General features: G+C 47.4%; 1 protein-coding gene across 3 annotated transcripts in view; it reads left to right on the plus strand.

Annotated features, from left to right (window-relative positions):
* The first annotated feature begins 1,851 nt into the window (after positions 1-1,851).
* Positions 1,852-19,188, plus strand: part of NDEL1 (nudE neurodevelopment protein 1 like 1) — a 35,546-nt gene continuing 18,209 nt past the window's right edge. For 2 of the 3 annotated variants that reach the window (XM_004058562.4, XM_055367461.2), the window contains exons 1-5: positions 1,852-2,034; positions 13,358-13,455; positions 14,809-14,962; positions 15,852-16,000; positions 17,652-17,788. In XM_004058562.4, coding sequence (XP_004058610.1) covers positions 13,370-13,455; positions 14,809-14,962; positions 15,852-16,000; positions 17,652-17,788 — 526 coding nt within the window. In that variant the 5' untranslated portion in view covers positions 1,852-2,034; positions 13,358-13,369. The remainder of the gene's footprint in view (positions 2,035-13,357; positions 13,456-14,808; positions 14,963-15,851; positions 16,001-17,651; positions 17,789-19,188) is intronic. The other variant, XM_004058561.4, reaches the window with a different exon arrangement.

The following is a 19,188-nucleotide window of genomic DNA, read 5'->3' on the forward strand; positions in this document are numbered from 1 at the left end:
ATCTCCCTCAAAAATATAAAATGGGCCTCCTAGGCTCACTTTGTTTTCACCTTGAGGCATGTCTTACACATTATTTTTGTGTTCACACCCACAAATCCAATCCCAAAAGCACTGAAATTGGAAAGGATTACATTGCGTGCCACATGGAGGCTGGTGCCTGTAATCCCAGGACTTTGGGGGGGCTGAGGTGGGAAGATTGCCTGAAGTCAGGAGTTCTTTTTTGTTTTGTTTTGTTTTGTTTGTTTTTAGACAGAGTCTCACTCTGTCGCCCAGGTTAGAGTGCAGTGGTGCTCACTGCAACCTCCGCCTCCCGGGTTCGAGTGATTCTCCTGCCTCAGCCCCCGGAGTGGCTAGGATTACAGGTGCTCACCACCATGCCTGGCTAATTTTTGTACTTTTAGTAGAGACAGGGTTTCACCATGTTGGCCAGGCTGGTCTCGAACTCCTGGCCTCAGGTGATTTGCCTGCCTCGGCTTCCCAAAGTGCTGCAGCGCCTGGACGAAGTCAGAAGTTCTTGACCAGCCTGGGCAACACAGTAGACCCCGTCTCTTAAAAAGAAAAGAAAGGATTACCTTGTACATTATACAGCAAAAGTTCTTAAAATTGTTTTTAAAATGTATCTCTTCCTTTAAGTTTCCACTCCCTATGTAAGTTGCCTATCCCTCTTTCCTTCCTTTTTGAGCTAGTATCGCCTCCAGCCTGCTTCCAAGTCCGCTAGGGAATACACACGCGCGCACACACACATACACGTGTGTGTTTACGTACTAAAAATATATAAACATTAATAATGCAAGATGGGGCCGGGCGCTGTGTCTCACGCCTGTAATCCCAGCACTTTGGGAGGCCGAGGCGGGCGGATCACGAGGTCAGGAGTTCGAGACCAGCCTGGCCAACATGGTGAAACCCCGTCTCTACTAAAAATACAAAAATTAGTCGGGCGTGGTGGCAGGCGCCTGTAATCCCAGCTACTAGGGAGGCTGAGGCAGGAGAATCGCTTAAACCTGGGAGGCGGAGGTTGCAGTGAGCCGAGATCGCGCCACTGCACTCCAGCCTGGGCAACAAGAGCGAAACTCCGTCTCAAAAACAAACAAACAAAAACCAAGATGGATTGTAAGAGGTATATATATATATATACACACATAGGACTCCATTTCTTGGGGGACCTGGAGGGGAGAAAGTCACACCCATACACACACGTACACGCATGTATACAAAAATGAATATATGCTCAGATATATACAATATATAAATGGGCAAATATAAATTCCCCTTTGTGCCAACGAATCCATTCATTCATTCATCAAATATTTGAGCGTCCACTTTGCCTAGAACCAAGTTATCTGTTGGGATGAGCAAGGCATAAGAGGTTCTAGCTCTCATAGAACTTAGAATTCTACTGGAGGAAGATGAGAACAAATACAAAATGTAAACAGTGGAAGTTCTGTAAAAACAACACAGAGCTTTGTGAGAGTGATGCTTAGCATGCTCCTGGTGTTCCATTGGGTGTTCGGGCAGGGGGAATGGACTCGGAGGTGAACTATGAGCCGAGATTCATTTTATAAACGGGAACACAGACACATGGACACTTGAAGGGCCTTGGTGGCCAGAAAACTGAAGGCAGGTTCCCATCCGTCTTGGCACCACTCTCCCGAATAGCAGTTTCAGGGAACTGCACAAGCCGAAACCAGCCAGTCGCAGAGTCCAGAAGCGCCTGCGCAAGAGGACCCCGTCAGCTTGTCGTCAGCGCGCCGGGCTCTGGCCCGCCCACTGTGACACCAGCCCCGCCCCGCCCCGCCCCGCATACCCGTGCGCTGCCGCGCATGCTCCGAGCCCCGCCCCCGTGCGTCACAGAATGGCCTCGGACACCCAGGCAGCCCCTGACGTGTCGGGGAGGAGCCGGGCGCGGAGGTACGCGGAGTGGAGCTCGGGGCTGCGTAGGGGAGCTGAGCCGAGCGGCTGGGCGGGCCTGGCCGGGCCAGCGGAGCGGAGACGTCGGTTGAGCGGCGGCGAACATGCGCTTTTGACACATTGGAGGTGAGCCTGCAGCGCGGGGCCGCTCCCTAAGGGGCTGCGCTGGGCCGGCGGCGCCGAGGCCTGCCCTTGGGGAACCTTCCCGGCCCGGGGCCGTGTCTGAGGCTCCGCCGGGGCGGGCCGGGCCGGGTTCTGGGGCGGCCAGCCTGGGGGCAACTGTTCCAACCGCTCTAACTGTCCCCTCCCTTCCCTGGTCCGACGTGTGGCCCCCCAGGAGCGCCTGCAGGGGAACGATTCCGGTGGCCTCCGGAGGATGTGCCCCGTTCCGGGTAGGGTGAGGGCTGGCGGTGACGGAGGCCGGGACGTGGCACCGTGGGCTGGGGCGCTGGCGGCGCAAGGAGTGGCCCAGTCGGAGGTGGCAGCGGCGCGCCCAGCCCGCCTCCTCCTACCCCCTCTCCGAAATTCCTTCATTTGCGAGGGTGGCTTGGAGCGGGGTTGCATTTTGATCTCTCAGTGCCTCTCTCCCATGGGGGGCGAGAGCGCGAGCAGCCCACGTTGGGCTCGGATTGGCATTCTCCTGACTCCCGCCCGGAACTGCTAATCATCCTCCCCCTGGAGTTCGGCAAAGTGTCACCAACGGGCTCGGGTTACTTGTGCTCGACTCTTTTCTTGCTGTAAGCCATGAGATGACCCTTTAAGTTTTGCAAAGGAGGTGAGAGTTCTGTCACCACTGATTATTACATTCTATTTACGTAGCACCTTTACACGTTTCAGAACACTCTTCTTCCTATCTTTTTCGAACCGCATCACCTTGTGGTTGCAACTGATTATGTTATCGCCATTTCGATGGAGAAATGGAGCTGGGATGGTGGTAACTGATTTACTTAGGTTCAACCGACTGGTGAGTGGTTTAGCTTGGATCATAATTTACATTTCTAGGCTCGGAGTTCTGGTTTCTTTTCGTGGGATTTTTATACCCTTCTCAGCTACAAAACAAGGCAGAAAATGTGACTTGCCAAAGATATGCCAGAAGCTGGTAGATTACTTACTCAATTATTTTTGAGCAAACTCACCTAGGATAAAAACTGCTGCTCAGTCATGAGAAAAATCTTCCTGTGAAGCTTGTTCAGGAGTTGCTGGTTAATTATTTTGTCTGATAAATTGTGTTGCTCTTAACGTGCTTCAAAGATAGCGTAATGGCTTTGCTAAATCGTGAAGTTGATGGGCACAGTGCAGCGTTAAGTCATGGGCTGAAGAGAAGTAAAGGGAAACCAAGTGAAGTATTTCTTCTGAATTATTATTCAAATTATTGTTATTTAAAATTAGAGTGCGTGAGAAACAAAACCTTTGGCCAGCCCTGGTTGGAGGTTGACTTGATCCAGACAGAAGTTGCTAAATCTTCTGAAGCTGTAGTTCTTTTGATTTTTTTTAAATTAAATAAATTGAAGTTGGATAAGGAGCTTAAAATAAGTAGGAACCTTAGTAAAACTTAGATCTTGCTTTCATGACATCTGCAAAACAACTTATTTTTGTTTTCATTTTAAACCATGCTGAGATAAATTTGGTTACTAAAGCTTAAAATTACTTCTGACGTAAGTTTCTGAGCACTCCATAAAGTAAAAAAGAAGTGTGATAGAATCAAAGAGAGACCGTGTTTATGATCAACTTTGAAGAGTTAAAAATTCTGTAAATGTCACCTTTGAGAGTAGTAGAATTTCAGTAAAAAGGCATATATTGCCAATAGTGAGTTCTGAAAGAACTCTTCTAACGTCAGTCCATTTTAGAACTGTTAACCAGAAACAATATCATTGAAAATAGATTTTCTTACCATTGTACAAAGAATAATTTCCTTGTAAATAAAAGGCATTTTGGACAGGCTGTTTTAAACTCAAATGAGTTGATTGTTGCTAGATTTCTGAAGGTCATACACAGTATGATAATGCTTTACCTAAAAATTGTCATGCTTTTGAGACTGTGTCCATATTGAGATCTGGTATTAAAGAAAGATGGGGTGGGGGCGGGCAGAGAATAATAATTTTTTTTTTTTTCTTTGATGGAGTCTCCCTCTGTTGCCCAGGCTGGAGTGCAGTGGCACGATCTCGGCTCACTGCAACCTCCACCTCCTGGATTCAAGCGATTCTCCTGCCTCAGCCTCCTGAGTAGCTGGGATTACAGGTGCGCGCCATGACGCCCTGCTAATTTTTGTATATTTAGTAGAGACAGGGTTTCACCATGTTGGTCAGGCTGGTCTCGAACTCCTCACCTTGTGATCCGCCTGCCTCAGCCTCACAAAGTGCTGGGATTACGGGCGTGAGCCACCGTGCCCTGCCAGTGATACATAATTATCTATCTTCATTCTAGCTTCGGAAAATTGTGGATGTACCATTAGAGCATTGTTTTAGCAGTATGTTTTCTATATTGGCTAACTTTCTGTAGCCTGAATATCTCTAGTTACATAGTTTGAAATAACAGTGAACACATTGTCCCAGTGTAACTTGAAGCAAACTGAACAGACTGTAAAACAGCCCCTGAAACTGTCGTTTGAGTATCTGCAGTGGTAGCAAATTTTATTATTTGTAAATAATCTTATTTTTATTTTTATTTTTTTGGAGGCAGGGTCTCATTTTGTCACCCAGGCTGGAGTGCAGTGGAGTGATTACAGCTTACTGCAGCCTCAACTTCCTGGACTCAAGCGATCCTCCCACCACAGTCTCACGAGTAGCTGAGACCACAGGTGCATGCCACCACACCCAGCTCATTTTTGTATTTTTGTTAGAGATGGGGTTTCAGCGTGTTGTCCAGGCTGGCCTTGAAGTTCCAGGCTCAACTGACATTCCCACCTCAGCCTCCCAAGTGCTGGGATTAATATGCGCGAGCCACTGTGCCTGGCCAGAATCTGATTTTTAAAAAGAGTAAATCTGATGGGTAAAAGTAGGGCAATAGAGCTGGGTAATACCAGTTAGGAAGCAATAAAGATGAGGTGTGACCACAAAGTAAGAAGTTTTTGCTTTGTTCTTTTTTTTTTTTTTTTTTTTTTTGAGACGGAGTCTCTCTCTGTCACCCAGGCTGGAGTGGAGTGCAGTGGCGCGCTCTCGGCTCACTGCAAGTTCCGCCTCCCGGGTTCACGCCATTCTCCTGCCTCAGCCTCCCGAGTAGCTGGGACTGCAGGCGCCCGCCACCACGCCCGGCTAGTTTTTTGTGTTTTTAGTAGAGACGGGGTTTCACCATGTTAGCAGGATAGTCTCAATCTCCTGACCTCGTGATCCGCCCGCCTCGGCCTCCCAAAGTGCTGGGATTACAGGCGTGAGCCACCGCGCCCGGCCTTTTTTTTTTTCTTTTATTTGAGATGGAATCTCGCCCTGTTGCCCAGGCTGGAGTGCAGTGGCCAATCTCGGCTCACTGCAACCTCCTCCTCCCGGGTTTGAGCGATTCTCCTGCCTCAGCCTCCTGAGTAGCTGGGATTACAGGTGCCGGCCACCATACCCAGCTAATTTTTTTTTTTTTTTTTCATATTTTCAGTATAGACGAGGTTTCACCATGTTGGCCAGGCTGGTCTTGAACTCCTAACCTCAAGTGATCCGCCTGCCTCAGCCTCCCAAAGTGCTAGGATTATAGGCATGAGCCACCGCGCCTGGCCTGCTTTGTTCGCCTGCTTTGTTCTTAATGTGGCTCATAAAGGCTATTCCAAGAAAGAAGTTTTGGAAATGTTTTTCAGCAATGGTGATATCACGGGAATATGCATATATTCCTGAAATGATCAGTTTTAAAGAATCGTTTGCATGTTTTAAATTTTGAAGCGTGTTTACTTTGTGGTCATACTTGAAAGGTCTGCTATCGAACTACCAATTTTTAATAGCTTGATGAACATTTGTGTTTTTACTATGTGCCAGGTTCTGTCCTAAGTACTTTTTTTTTTTTTTTTTTTTTTTTTGGTTTTCTTTTTTTTTTTTTTTTTTTTAATTGATCATTCTTGGGTGTTTCTCGCAGAGGGGGATTTGGCAGGGTTACAGGACAATAGTGGAGGGAAGGTCGGCAGATAAGCAAGTGAACAAAGTTCTCTGGTTTTCCTAGGCAGAGGACCCTGCGGCCTTCCGCAGTGTTTGTGTCCCTGGGTACTTGAGATTAGGGAGTGGTGATGGCTCTTAACGAGCATGCTGCCTTCAAGCATCTGTTTAACAAAGCACATCTTGCACCGCCCTTAATCCATTCAACCCTGAGTGGATACAGCACATGTTTCAGAGAGCACAGGGTTGGGGGTAGGGTCACAGATCAACAGGATCCCAAGGCAGAAGAATTTTTTCTTAGTACAGAACAAAATGAAAAGTCTCCCATGTCTACCTCTTTCCACACAGACACGGCAACCATCCAATTTCTCAATCTTTTCCCCACCTTTCCCCCCTTTCCATTCCACAAAACCGCCATTGTCATCATGACCCGTTCTCAATGAGCTGTTGGGTACACCTCCAAGACGGGGTGGTGACCGGGCAGAGGGGCTCCTCACTTCCCAGTAGGGGCGGCCGGGCAGAGGCGCCCCTCACCTCCCGGATGGGGCGGCTGGCCAGGCGGGGGGCCGAACCCCCACCTCCCTCCCGGACAGGGCGGCAGGCTGGGCGGTGGGCTGACCCCCCCACCTCCCTCCCGGACGGGGCGGCTGGCCGGGCTGAGGGGCTCCTCACTTCCCAGTAGGGGCGGCCGGGCAGAGGCGCCCCTCACCTCCCGGATGGGGCGGCTGGCCAGGCGGGGGGCCGAACCCCCACCTCCCTCCCGGACAGGGCGGCAGGCTGGGCGGTGGGCTGACCCCCCCACCTCCCTCCCGGACGGGGTGGCTGGCCAGGCGGGGGGCTGACCCCCCACCTCCCTCCCGGACAGGGCGGCAAGCTGGGCGGTGGGCTGACCCCCCCACCTCCCTCCCGGACGGGGCGGCTGGCCGGGCTGAGGGGCTCCTCACTTCCCAGTAGGGGCGGCCGGGCAGAGGCGCCCCTCATCTCCCGGACGGGGCGGCTGGCCGGGCGGGGGGCTGACCCCCCCACCTCCCTCCCGGACGGGGCGGCTGGCCGGGCGGGGGGCTGACCCCCCCCCACCTCCCTCCCGGACAGGGCGGCTGGCCGGGCGGGGGGCTGACCCCCCCACCTCCCTCCCGGACGGAGCGGCTGGCCGGGCAGAGGGGCTCCTCACTTCCCAGTAGGGGCGGCCGGGCAGAGGCGCCCCTCACCTCCCGGACGGGGCGGCTGGCCAGGCGGGGGGCTAACCCCCCACCTCCCTCCCGGACGGGGCGGCTGGCCGGGCGGGGGGTTGACCCCCCCCACCTCCCTCCCGGACGGAGTGGCTGGCCGATCAGAGGGGCTCCTCGCTTCCCAGTAGGGGCGGCCGGGCAGAGGCGCCCCTCACCTCTCGGACCGGGTGGCCGGCCAGGCGGGGGGCCGAACCCCCACCTCCCTCCTGGACAGGGCGGCAGGCTGGGCGGTGGGCTAACCCCCCCACCTCCCTCCTGGACGGGGCGGCTGGCTGGACGGGGCGGCTGGCCGGGCGGGGGGCTGACCCCCCCACCTCCCTCCCGGACGGAGCGGCTGGCCGGGCAGAGGGGCTCCTCACTTCCCAGTAGGGGCTGCCGGGCAGAGGCGCCCCTCACCTCCCGGACGGGGCGGCTGGCCAGGTGGGGGGCTAACCCCCCACCTCCCTCCCGGACGGGGCGGCTGGCCGGGCGAGGGGGCTCCTCACTTCCCAGTAGGGGCGGCCGGGCAGAGGTGCCCCTCACCTCCCGGACGGGGCGGCTGGCCAGGTGGGGGGCTAACCCCCCCACCTCCCTCCCGGACGGGGTGGCTGGCCGGGCGGGGGGCTGGCCCCCCCACCTCCCTCCCGGACGGGGCGGCTGGCCGGGCGGCGGGCTGGCCCCCCCACCTCCCTCCCGGACGGGGCGGCTGGCCGGGCGGGGGGCTGACCCCCCCACCTCCCTCCCGGACGAGGTGGCTGCCGGGCGGAGATGCTCCTCACTTCCCAGACGGGGTGGCTGCCGGGCGGAGGGGCTCCTCACTTCTGGGGCGGGGCGGCTGCCGGGCGGAGGGGCTCCTCACTTCTCGGGCGGGGCGGCTGCCGGGCGGAGGGGCTCCTCACTTCTCGGGCGGGGCGGTTGCCAGGCAGAGGGTCTCCTCACTTCTCAGACGGGGCGGCCGGGCAGAGACGCTCCTCACATCCTGGACGGGGCGGCAGGGCAGAGGTGCTCCCCACATCTCAGATGATGGGCGGCCGGGCAGAGCCGCTCCTCACTTCCCAGATGTGATGGCGGCTGGGAAGAGGCGCTCCTTGTTTCCTAGATGGGATGGCGGCCGGGCAGAGAGGCTCCTCACTTTCCAGACTGGGCAGCCAGGCAGAGGGGCTCCTCACTTTCCAGACTGGGCAGCCAGGCAGAGGGGCTCCTCACATCCCGGACGATGGGCGGCCAGGCGGAGACGCTCCTCACTTCCCAGACGGGGCGGCAGCCGGGCAGAGGCTGCAATCTCGGCACTTTGGGAGGCCAAGGCAGGCGGCTGGGAGGTGGTTGTAGCAAGCCGAGATCACGCCACTGCACTCCAGCCTGGGCACCATTGAGCACTGAGTTAACCAGACTCTGTCTGCAATCCCGGCACCTCGGGAGGCCGAGGCTGGCAGATCACTCGCGGTTAGGAGCTGGAGACCAGCCCGGCCAACGCAGCGAAACCCCGTCTCCACCAAAAAAATACGAAAACCAGTCAGGCGGGGCGGCGCGCGCCTGCAATCGCAGGCCCTCGGCAGGCTGAGGCAGGAGAATCAGGCAGGGAGGTTGCAGTGAGCTGAGATGGCAGCAGTACCGTCCAGCTTCGGCTCGGCATCAGAGGGAGACCGTGGAAAGAGGGGAGAGGGGAGAGGGGAGAGGGGAGAGGGGAGAGGGAGAGGGAGAGGGAGAGGGAGAGGGAGAGCTGTCCTAAGTACTTTACAAATGTTAGCTCACTTCATAAGCTCATTTTAATGATTATCCCCATTTTACAGGTGAGGAAATGGGGCACTGAGTCATTAAGTCACTTGCCCAAGGTCACCCAAGTAGTGAGTAGATGCATCAGTAGCGAGTCTGAACTTCCAGGTCTGACTTCAGACTTGGGCAGTTTGGCTTCCCGGTCTGGGCTCTTAACCACTATGCTATGCTGCTCCTATGACTTATTCTTGGTTAAATGTTTTAAATTGTTTTGATCTGGAAGAGATGATGGTCCTTTTAGTAAATGATATCCAACATAGGTTATAATACTGTTATAGGGGCCAATAAGCGGGTTATGAAAATAGCCTATTGATTAGAAAAGTTGTGGTCAACATTCAATTCACATGAGATTCAGCAAGAAAATAAAGAACGTGACGAGGCGCGGTGGCTCACGCCTGTAATCCCAGCACTTTGGGAGGCCGAGGAGGGCAGATCACGAGGTCGGGAGTTCGAGACAGCCTGGCCAACGTGGTGAAACCGCGTCCTACTAAAAATACAAAAATTAGCCAGGTATGGTGGTGGGTGCCTGTAATCCCAGCTACTTAGGAGGCCGAGGCAAGAGAATTGCTTGAACCTGGGAGTCAGAGGTTGCAGTGAACTAGGATTGTGCCACTGCACTCCAGCCTGGGCAACAGAGTGAGACTCTATCCCAAAAAAAAAAAAAAAAAAAAAAAAAGAATGTTTGTGAAGTAAAATAATTTTGCTAGAATTACTTGACACTGAATGTCAGTAGTTGGACAAAGAGGATGCAAGGGCTAGAACTAGATTCTCAAAAAGTTTCATGCAAAAGGCTATTTAAAACCTGAGTTATTAGGGGACACTCATGGAAAAGTTGGTGTTGTATTAAGAATATGTCCCTGTTCAAGAACCAAAAGTCAGAGACAAATGGATACTCGCAGTACATCCAGAGGGGTAAACAATGCTATTCCTCAGGGATTAGTACTTAACTAGGTGCTCTTCAAAGCATTAACTGCTAGTATGTCCTCTGATACTATATAAATGGGTCAAAACCAACAAAAAATACCCCCACATGGAAATGTTTTGAAGTGGACTCCTGAATAACATTTACAGATTCAAAACAATCCTAACTCTTTTCGTAGAAGAATTGGCTCCACATTCAAACACCTTCAAATAAATGTTAGATGCCAAGGAAGGTATCTAACAGTCATTAGGAACTTCCATAATGATACCAGTTCATGGGCCACACTACTAGCAATATCATCAAATGCTGCACAGTAACAGAAAGAGTACTGAAAACTCAAAAGAAAAATGATTCGACCAGTGAATAAAATGTTCAGTACAGAAGCAGCACTAGGCACTCAGCCCCAGAAAGGCAGATAGGTAATCTAGGGGCAATACAAAGCATGACAAAATATTTAAGGGACTGAGATGGCTGCCAAATCATTATAGGCTAAAAAGGCAAGAAATAATCACTTTGGGAAGACCAAGGCTGAGAGGTATTATCATCAAAGGCTACAAAACCAGAGGGGACATAAAAAAGGAGAATACAATTTTGTTCGCCAAATCCTGGAAACTTCCAAGAGAGCAGCACATGGGACTCAGGGCAAAGCTAAGACCAAAAACAGGAAGTTCATCGATGGCTATAAAGTTATGGAACTTATCCCAGTTGCTTCAGATAAGATAAAATCAATACAAGTTTTAGACTTGAAATCATTAACTTACAAAATGCTTTATATAAGGATCAGGACTTTCTTCTATTGCTTTTTTTATTTTCCTGAGCTTTTAAATTGCTCTTATTCTTAGTGACAGTAGAGTAACATGTCTTCACCACAACCTCAAATATATCTAGCTTCTCACTTGTGCTCTATGCTATCTGTTGTATGGGATTCTTTATTTTTCTTGGTGTCATCCGTCTGAAGCATTCTATGGGCCTGATGGACTAGGCTTCATCCTGGGACTTTTCATTGCAGCCCTAGGTTGGAGCCCCTATTTCCTGCATCCCATGCTGTCCAGGTCATGGTTTTCTCCCTTGTTTTGTACTTGTCTCAGGAAGTGTGTAGGAGGTAGCCCTCCTGACCTTTTTAAGTCTTTGTCTAGTACCTTCTGAGTTCTTGTATAAGAAAAAATCTCATTTCCTGAATTGTCTGTTTCCTCTCAGTTCAGTAGGTCCTAAAATTTTCTTATTCATGCTACTGGGTTTTCTTACTTGTCAGATGGCTCTTGGTTGTCCATTTATATTTCAGGGCCGGATAATGATGATTTGAGGTAGCTAGTGTGCAGTGGTTATCTCTAAGGTTCTTCCCAATAAATCCCATCAACTCCCTATTCTTTGATGTGGAGCCTGTACTGAGCCTATGTCAGTGACTGAATGTGGCTGCCCATGTATCGGATTAATAATTTTGTCTAACTGATAATGATAGGTTTTCTAATATTGATTTAATATATGGTGGTACATTGTAAGGTGGAAGTAAACTACCCGCACATCTTTTTGCTTACTCCATTCCTGAAGTAGGAATTCAGATGTTAATAAAGTGGTACTTTGAAAGTCAAGAGGGAATATTGAAAGGATGATTATAAATCAGTTCACATATTTATTTATTTATTTTAGAGACAGGGTCTTGCTGTGTTGCCCAGGCTGGAGTGCAGTGGCACAATCATGGCTCACTGCAACCTCAAAATCATGGCTTACTGCAGCCTCACTGCTTCTGGGCTCAAGCAATCCTCCTGCCTCAGCCTCCCCATGTGTTGGGATTACAGGCATGAGCCACCGTGTCCAGCCTCAATTCAAATATTTATTGAACTTCCACTGTGTTCTATGTTTGATGATGTGGAGAGATTTAACCGTTCATTTCTTTAAAAAGATTTTTTTTTTTTTTTTTTTGCTGAACCTTCCTGAGTGGCTTGTGCTAGATAAACTCCAAGTTCTCTGCATCTCCAGGTTTTTATTAATTTCCTTTTTTTTTTTTTTTTTTTTTTAGATTTTTAGACGGAGTCTCGCTCTGTCCCCCAGGCTGGAGTGCAGTGGCGCAATCTTGGCTCACTGCGAGCTCCGCCTCCCGGGTTCACACCATTCTCCTGCCTCAGCCTCCCGAGTAGGTGGGACTACAGGCGCCTGCCACCACGCCCGGCTCATTTTTTGTATTTTTAGTAGAGACGGGGTTTCACCGTGTTAGCCAGGATGGTCTCGATCTCCTGACCTCGTGATCCGCCTGCCTTGGCCTCCCAAAGTGCTGGGATTACAGGCATGAGCCACTACACCTAGCCTATTAATTTACTTTTAAAGCTGGTCTTGAGTTCTTGCTGCCTAGTATGGAATAGGTTGAATCAATTATGGTTTAATTCAGTAAATATCATTGAGTATCCACTATTGTGCAGGCATTGGGCTGAGACGGAAATAAGTAAGCCAGCCTAACAGGCAACACAAAGGTGTAAGCAAATGCATTGCCCTGTGGTAATAATATCAGTGAAAGTATGTGTGGGGTACAGAGGTAGCAAAGAATGCAAGAGATTTTAATGCTGTCCAGTTGAGGGCAAGAAAACCTCTCTAGAAAAGATGACAGTTAGGTTTTAAGGATAAATAGAAGTTTTCCTATTTAGGGGAGCCACTCCAGGTAGAGAAAACCTGGAGTAGTTTTCCATGCCTGAAAGAGCATGGTGTGTTAAGACAGTTTCGAACAGTACTGCCGGAATATAGAGTGGGATGCCTGGGGAGGGGTGCTAGGAAGCAGCAGGCATGCCTCTAGAGCGGGCCTGACGGTCAGCTGGGAGTTGTAGGTAGCCAGTCCAAATGTTAGTTAATTAAATCGCTTTTTTTCTCCTCTCTGAATGCCTTGGGAGAAGAACCAGGATGAGAGAGAGATCATTGAAGTTGGAGATGAGTGGACTTTTGGAAGGAAGCTTTGGACTTAAAAGATGATTAACAGGAGGTTTTTAGAGATTTGATAATAGTAAATTGTTGGGAATGTGGTGCCTGATTTTCTAGTAGGGTCACCTGGCATAAAATGTTCCAAGCAGATGTTTTGAAGCAGTTGTATACCTGGGAAGGGCAGCATGCATGCGGTAGCAGCATCTCTGACAATAAGCTTGTTTCTGTCTCCCGATTCGCAGAAGACCACGTGGCCTTAAACCAACTGCTGCAACTCTGTGTGCAGGATGATTCTGTGGGCCCAAGTCACCCAGCACCTATGCTGCGACCAAAAGTGCCTCCTGTCGCTTTGTATCAAAGGACCTTTGTCATGATCTCATTCACAATATTGGTGGTCCCTGAGAGTGGAGCAGTGGAGTGATTGACGTGCCTGAGTTTGAAGAGAGTTAACCACTGGAATCTCTCATGTTTTATTCCCTCCAAAATGCTGCAGTTCAGTGTTGTCCCAGATTTTATGCTTGTGCTTAGATTTCTCTGTTCTCTAATTTGTTAAGTTTGTCTTTAATATTTCACAGGCTTTCTTGATCATGGATGGTGAAGATATACCAGATTTTTCAAGTTTAAAGGAGGAAACTGCTTATTGGAAGGAACTTTCCTTGAAGTATAAGCAAAGGTAATGTTGGAAAGCACCGTAAAAGTAGGGGAGGGCATTTGGAATACACCATGTCTTGTTTGTGCATTTTTCTTTTTAACATAAAGCTAAATTTAGAATTGCAGATTTAGGATTCTAGGATTGAGATTCTACAAACAGTCACCACATGGGTTGTATTTAAATAGTATAAACATGCCATAAGTCTTTATATTGTTCAAATTATTAAAATAGTAGGAAAACTGTCATTTATGATTTCTTCTGATTGCTACCTCGTCTATGCTTTTTAGTAGGTGGGGCCATCTTTGGCCTGTTTTGCATGCACTGATTCTGCCTCATCATTTTGGTCATTTGGAGATTCTGATAAGCTGTTTGGGGCTCCATAGAACAGACTTTACGTTCTCCTCAGGCAAGCATGATCAGTGTCTGGAGCCAGCAAAGCTTTGAGGGAGGGGGAGAAGCTTCAGGGGCGTGGAACGTTTTATAAAATTTCAGTTATTTGGTTGGGAGAACTTTCAGGCAACAACCTTTTAAGCACCAAAACTTGTCTCAAATTTCTTTTTTAAAAATGGGATCTTGCTAAATAAAATATTGATACATTTTCCTGTTTTGGTTAACAGAGTTTACTAAGTCTTATCAAACCTTTTACTGCCCTTTCATTATTATCACCGAAGTCAGTTATTCTATTGTGCCAGTGGATATGAAAGGTGTGTATCTATGGCAGGGTTCTTAATCTTTTTCTGTGTCATAGATGTCTTAATGGGCTGGGGTTGCCTGTGGACTCCTCAGCATAATATTTTTAAATGCATAGAATAATAGAATTGCAAAGAAAATCAATTATATTGAAAAAAGTTATCTAAATATTAAACTAATTTATGGCATAGTAACATGTACTTCTCTATTAATGCATTAAATAAAAAAAGATACAGAAGTGAATGTAATAACTACCTAATTTTGAAATAGTCATGAGAATAAATATATTTAGAGATACATGCAACAATTCTATTGTGATGTGAAAATATCTGTGATTTCTGTTGAATATGGTAGAAGGAAATGCCAAATTTGTTACTTTAATGAAAGTAAAAATGCATTTTTCTCGCATCTGAGTTCTGTGGTGGAAGAAGCTAATGGTATTGAGCCACGTAGCCTTACTTTTCATAAATATTGTAATCACTGACTTGTGGCTCCTTTTTGGGCTTGTCGTTTTCATTGAACCCTGAATATATACAGTAAGAGATGCAAAACAGATTGTCTTTAGTATATTTTATGAGAGCATTAGCATTCAAGCAAAAATTATCGAATTGCTCTATAATCACCTCCCAGACAGTCCTTGTGGTTCTTAGTGTAACTCATCTTTCCCACTTTGTTTCTGATTAGCTTCCAGGAAGCTCGGGATGAGCTAGTGGAATTCCAGGAAGGAAGCAGAGAATTAGAAGCAGAGTTGGAGGCACAATTAGTACAGGCTGAACAAAGAAATAGAGACTTGCAGGCTGATAACCAAAGACTGAAATATGAAGTGGAGGCATTAAAGGTAATTGCAGCAGTAGACGCTGGGGTCTAATGTGTTGAGTTTTATTAAAATGAGAAATATGTTTTTCAGGTGCTTAAGAGCAGCAGGCGACAAAAAATAGTTTGAAAAAAACGCTTAAAGTGAATTTTGAATAAAATGTTTTCTTTCATGGAACCAGGGGAAAAGGTGGTTTAGAGTTTAGGAGTTCACTTAGAAACTTTGTAGTTGTCACTTTTCTAGCTATAATGTTCCTAGCTATATTATATTATAGTTCCTATAATTTTCAAAAGCTGCCTGATTATTTGTTTTGACAGATAGGTTGCCTCATTCTGCAGTATGTTTACAATTATATTGATAGGGAATATGCATTTATTTCATTATTGTTCATAGCCCTTTCAGTTTTGGAGTTTAGTTAGGGTTAAAAATTTCCCTTCTGAAAAGGAATTTTCAGGAGCAAAAGGATTCACCCCTTTCTCTGCCCTTTACCATCTACTGTAGCCACATGCTTGAGGGTGTTTAGTGTCTGGGGAGTGGGTGGGTTCTGGGAAGGTTGGGTGGGCAGGTGAAAGGTAGGGAATGTGAACTCTGTGCTTACCCTGGGCCGCATTTAGCCTGAAAACCCAGAGGTTTCCTTAACAAGTTTGCGGATTTTGAGGCAAGGGTTTTTTATATTAGTTCTTTTCAGAGAGATTGTTATTGGGTTTCTTTCTGAGAGGAGAATGGTTGACAAAATTTAACATGAGTTTAGGCACTTAGAATGAATGTGTCATTTAGTTGTTTTTAAAGTAATTGTTACAAGAGTGTGGGTAAATTCCTTGGGTTTCCCCCGCACCCTTTTAACTTGAGTTACCTCTTTAGTAAAGAGAACTGTATATTAATGACATGTACTTTCCTATACTGATGCCCTCAGGAGAAGCTAGAGCATCAATATGCACAGAGCTATAAGCAGGTCTCAGTGTTAGAAGATGATTTAAGTCAGACTCGGGCCATTAAGGAGCAGTTGCATAAGTATGTGAGAGAGCTGGAGCAGGCCAACGACGACCTGGAGCGAGCCAAAAGGTAAACGAATGACTGCATTTTGTTAGAAAAAAACCACCTTGGTAATTAGTGATTAAAATCTTTATTAGGCTCTTCCCCTAGGTCTTAGTCCCAGAACATTTCCTGTTGGTGTTTCGTGTCACCTGTAACTCATCGGACGGAAAGGAACCCCAAATCCTCATCTCCCAGATAACGCCCTTCAAAGCTTTTCCCTTTCAATTTTTCTTTTTTCCTTCTTTCATATACTGTGGTTGATCCTATTGGTTTTGTTTTTTTTTTTTTTTTGAGACAGGGTCTCACATTGTCGCCCAGTCTGGAGTGCAGTGGCATGATCTCGGCTCACTGCAACCTCTGCCTCCCAGATTCAAGCGATTCTTGTGCCTCAGCCTTCCAAGTAGCTGGGATTATAGGCATGTGCCACCACACCCAGCTAATTTTTGTATTTTTAGTAGAGACGGGGTTTTGCCATGTTGGCCAGGCTGGTCTTGAATTCCTGGCATCAAGTGATCTGCCCACCTTGGCCTCCCAAAGTGCTGGGATTATAGGCATGAGCCACTGCACCCAGCCTAGGTTTTGTGTATTTATTTATTTTTTAAACTGTCTCATGCATTCCCCCATCTTCCCTCTGTGCTCTTAACACTTCCCTACTTCCTGTAGGTCCTCATATCTTATACCTGGATTCTGTAGTTATCCTCTAGCTGATATATCTTTATATTTCTATTCCTTTTTATTCTCTTTTAATACTGACTGGTGAATTTTCTTAAAATGTTGATTTCAGTTCAAATTTCTGAACAACGTGCAGTGGCTTGCTATCACTGTTGCCAAACTTTTATGCATCTGTAATTAGTTGTTTCTTAACCATTCCAAACTTGATTCCTATTACTTTATAATTGTTTCCTGGTATTTCCTTCTTTAATATTTATCCAGTGAGTCTTAAGTGACTGCCATGATGCTAAACTTACAGATGCGGAGCTAGTCTGGTCACTACCCTTGGGGGTGACAGATATGTACATTCACTGTGTTAATACCCTAGTAAAAAAAAGTGGGCAAGCTGCTGCTCCAGGGCATAGAGGAGGCAGCAGCCAGATTGGTTGCCGGGGGGCGGGGGGCGGGGCGGAGGGGGGGGTAACCAATCAGAGGCTGAAGTGAAGTTACAAAGTGACACCCTATGCAAATGTCTGAGTGGTTGCAGAAAGCAAAGGGAATAGCTTCTGGTCCTTTTGTTACTTAGGTGTGGAAAGTTCCGGTTTTCCTTTTGATTTAGTTCTAGGAAGTCAGTGTGAATTGGCCTTAGGTTCCCTGACTTGGGACTTAATGTTTTAAACAAACTCTTACATATATTACAAGTTTTGAAAAGTTTTCTTTCTGAAAATGTGTAAACTTGATTGTATTGTGTTCAAAACACAGTGGAGATATAAATAGTGTAACAAATAGCCTTTCTGTAGGGAACATTAAGGAATAGATGGGAATTTAAAAGAATGTATTGCATATATTGCCCAACTGATAGAGACACTACGTGCCAGCAGTGGTCAGGAAGGGGCAAGATCATCTTTGAACGGGGCCAGGCTGGCTAGGTCAGGAAATGTCGCGAGATAAACTGACAGTTTCCTTTTGTACTATCTGTTTGCACATGTTATTTATTTAATTCATGTACTCTAATTTTTCTTTTTAGGGCAACAATAGTTTCACTGGAAGACTTTGAACAAAGGCTAAATCAGGCCATTGAACGAAATGCATTTTTAGAAAGTGAACTTGATGAAAAGGAATCTTTGTTGGTCTCTGTACAGAGGTTAAAGGATGAAGCAAGAGGTAAAATTTATAACTTAAAGAATACAGTTGACCCTTGAACAACATGGGTTTGAATTGTGTGGGCCCACTTATACTCTGATTTTTTTTCAACCAAACGTGGATTGAAAATACAGTATTCACGGCATTCAAAACCCTGTATATGGAGGGCTGACTTTTCATATATACGGGCTGACTGTGGGACTTCAGTATGCGCCAATTTTGGTGTAGGTGGGGGTCCTGGAACCAATCCCCATGTATACTGAGGGACAGCTGTATTTATCCTCCCTTACCTTACTGTCCCTATGCCAGAAGAAGCTTAGAGTCAACTTTTTTTGGAGACATAGTCTCGTACTTTCGCCCAGGCTGGAGTGCAATGGCGCAATCTCAGCTCACTGCAAATTCCGCCTCCTGGGTTCAAACAATTCTCCTGCCTCAGCCTCTCGAGTAGCTGGGATTATAGGCGCCCGCCACCACACCCAGCTGATTTTTGTATTTTTAGTAGAGATGGGATTTCACCATATTGGCCAGGCTGATCTCGAACTCCTGACCTCGTTATCCGGCCGCCTTGGCCTCCCAAAATGCTGGGATTACAGACGTGAGCCACTGCGCCTGGCCCCATCCAGCTAATTAAGAAAACATTTTTTTTGTGGAGACGGTCTCAGTATGTTGGCCAGGCTGGTTTTGAACCCTTGGCCTTAAATGATCCTTCTGGTTCTGTCTCCCAAAATGTTGGGATTACGGGTGTGAGGCACTGTGCCTGGCTTCTTAATCATTTTAAAGTGTACAGTCCAGTAGTGTTAAGTATAGTCAAATTGTTGTGTAAACAAATTTTTAGAACTTTTTCATCTTGCAAAACTGAAACTATACCTATTGAATAGTGACTACCCATTTTCCCTTCCCTTCAGCCCCTGGCAACCACAGTTCTACTTTCTATGAGTTCAGCTACTTTTAGATACCTCATATAAGGGAGATTATACAGTATTTGTGACTGTACTTAGCATAATGTCCTCAAGGTTTATCCATGTGTGGTATGTGACAAAATTTCCTTCTTTTTTAAGGCTGAATGATATTCCATTGTATGTATTCATTTTCTTTATCTGTTCATCTGTGGATGGACATCAAGTTGCTCCCATCTCTTGCTATTGCGAATGATACCGCTGTGAACATGGGTGTCCAAATATCTCTTTGAGATCCTGTTTTGAATTCTTTTGGATACATACCCAAAAGGGGGATGACTTTGTTCCTTTTTTAACACAAGCAAATATTCTGTAAGTTCAATTGCATAATTGGAAAAGATAACATTAATTTTGGGTTAAAAACTCGACATTGGCTGGGTGTGGCGGCTCACGCCTGTAATTCTAGCACTTTGGGAGGCTGAGGCGGGTGGATCATTTGAGGTTAGGAGTTCGAGACCAGCCTGA

Source organism: Gorilla gorilla, chromosome 19 (genome assembly GCF_029281585.2).
Source record: "Gorilla gorilla gorilla isolate KB3781 chromosome 19, NHGRI_mGorGor1-v2.1_pri, whole genome shotgun sequence".
Lineage (NCBI taxonomy): Eukaryota > Metazoa > Chordata > Mammalia > Primates > Hominidae > Gorilla > Gorilla gorilla.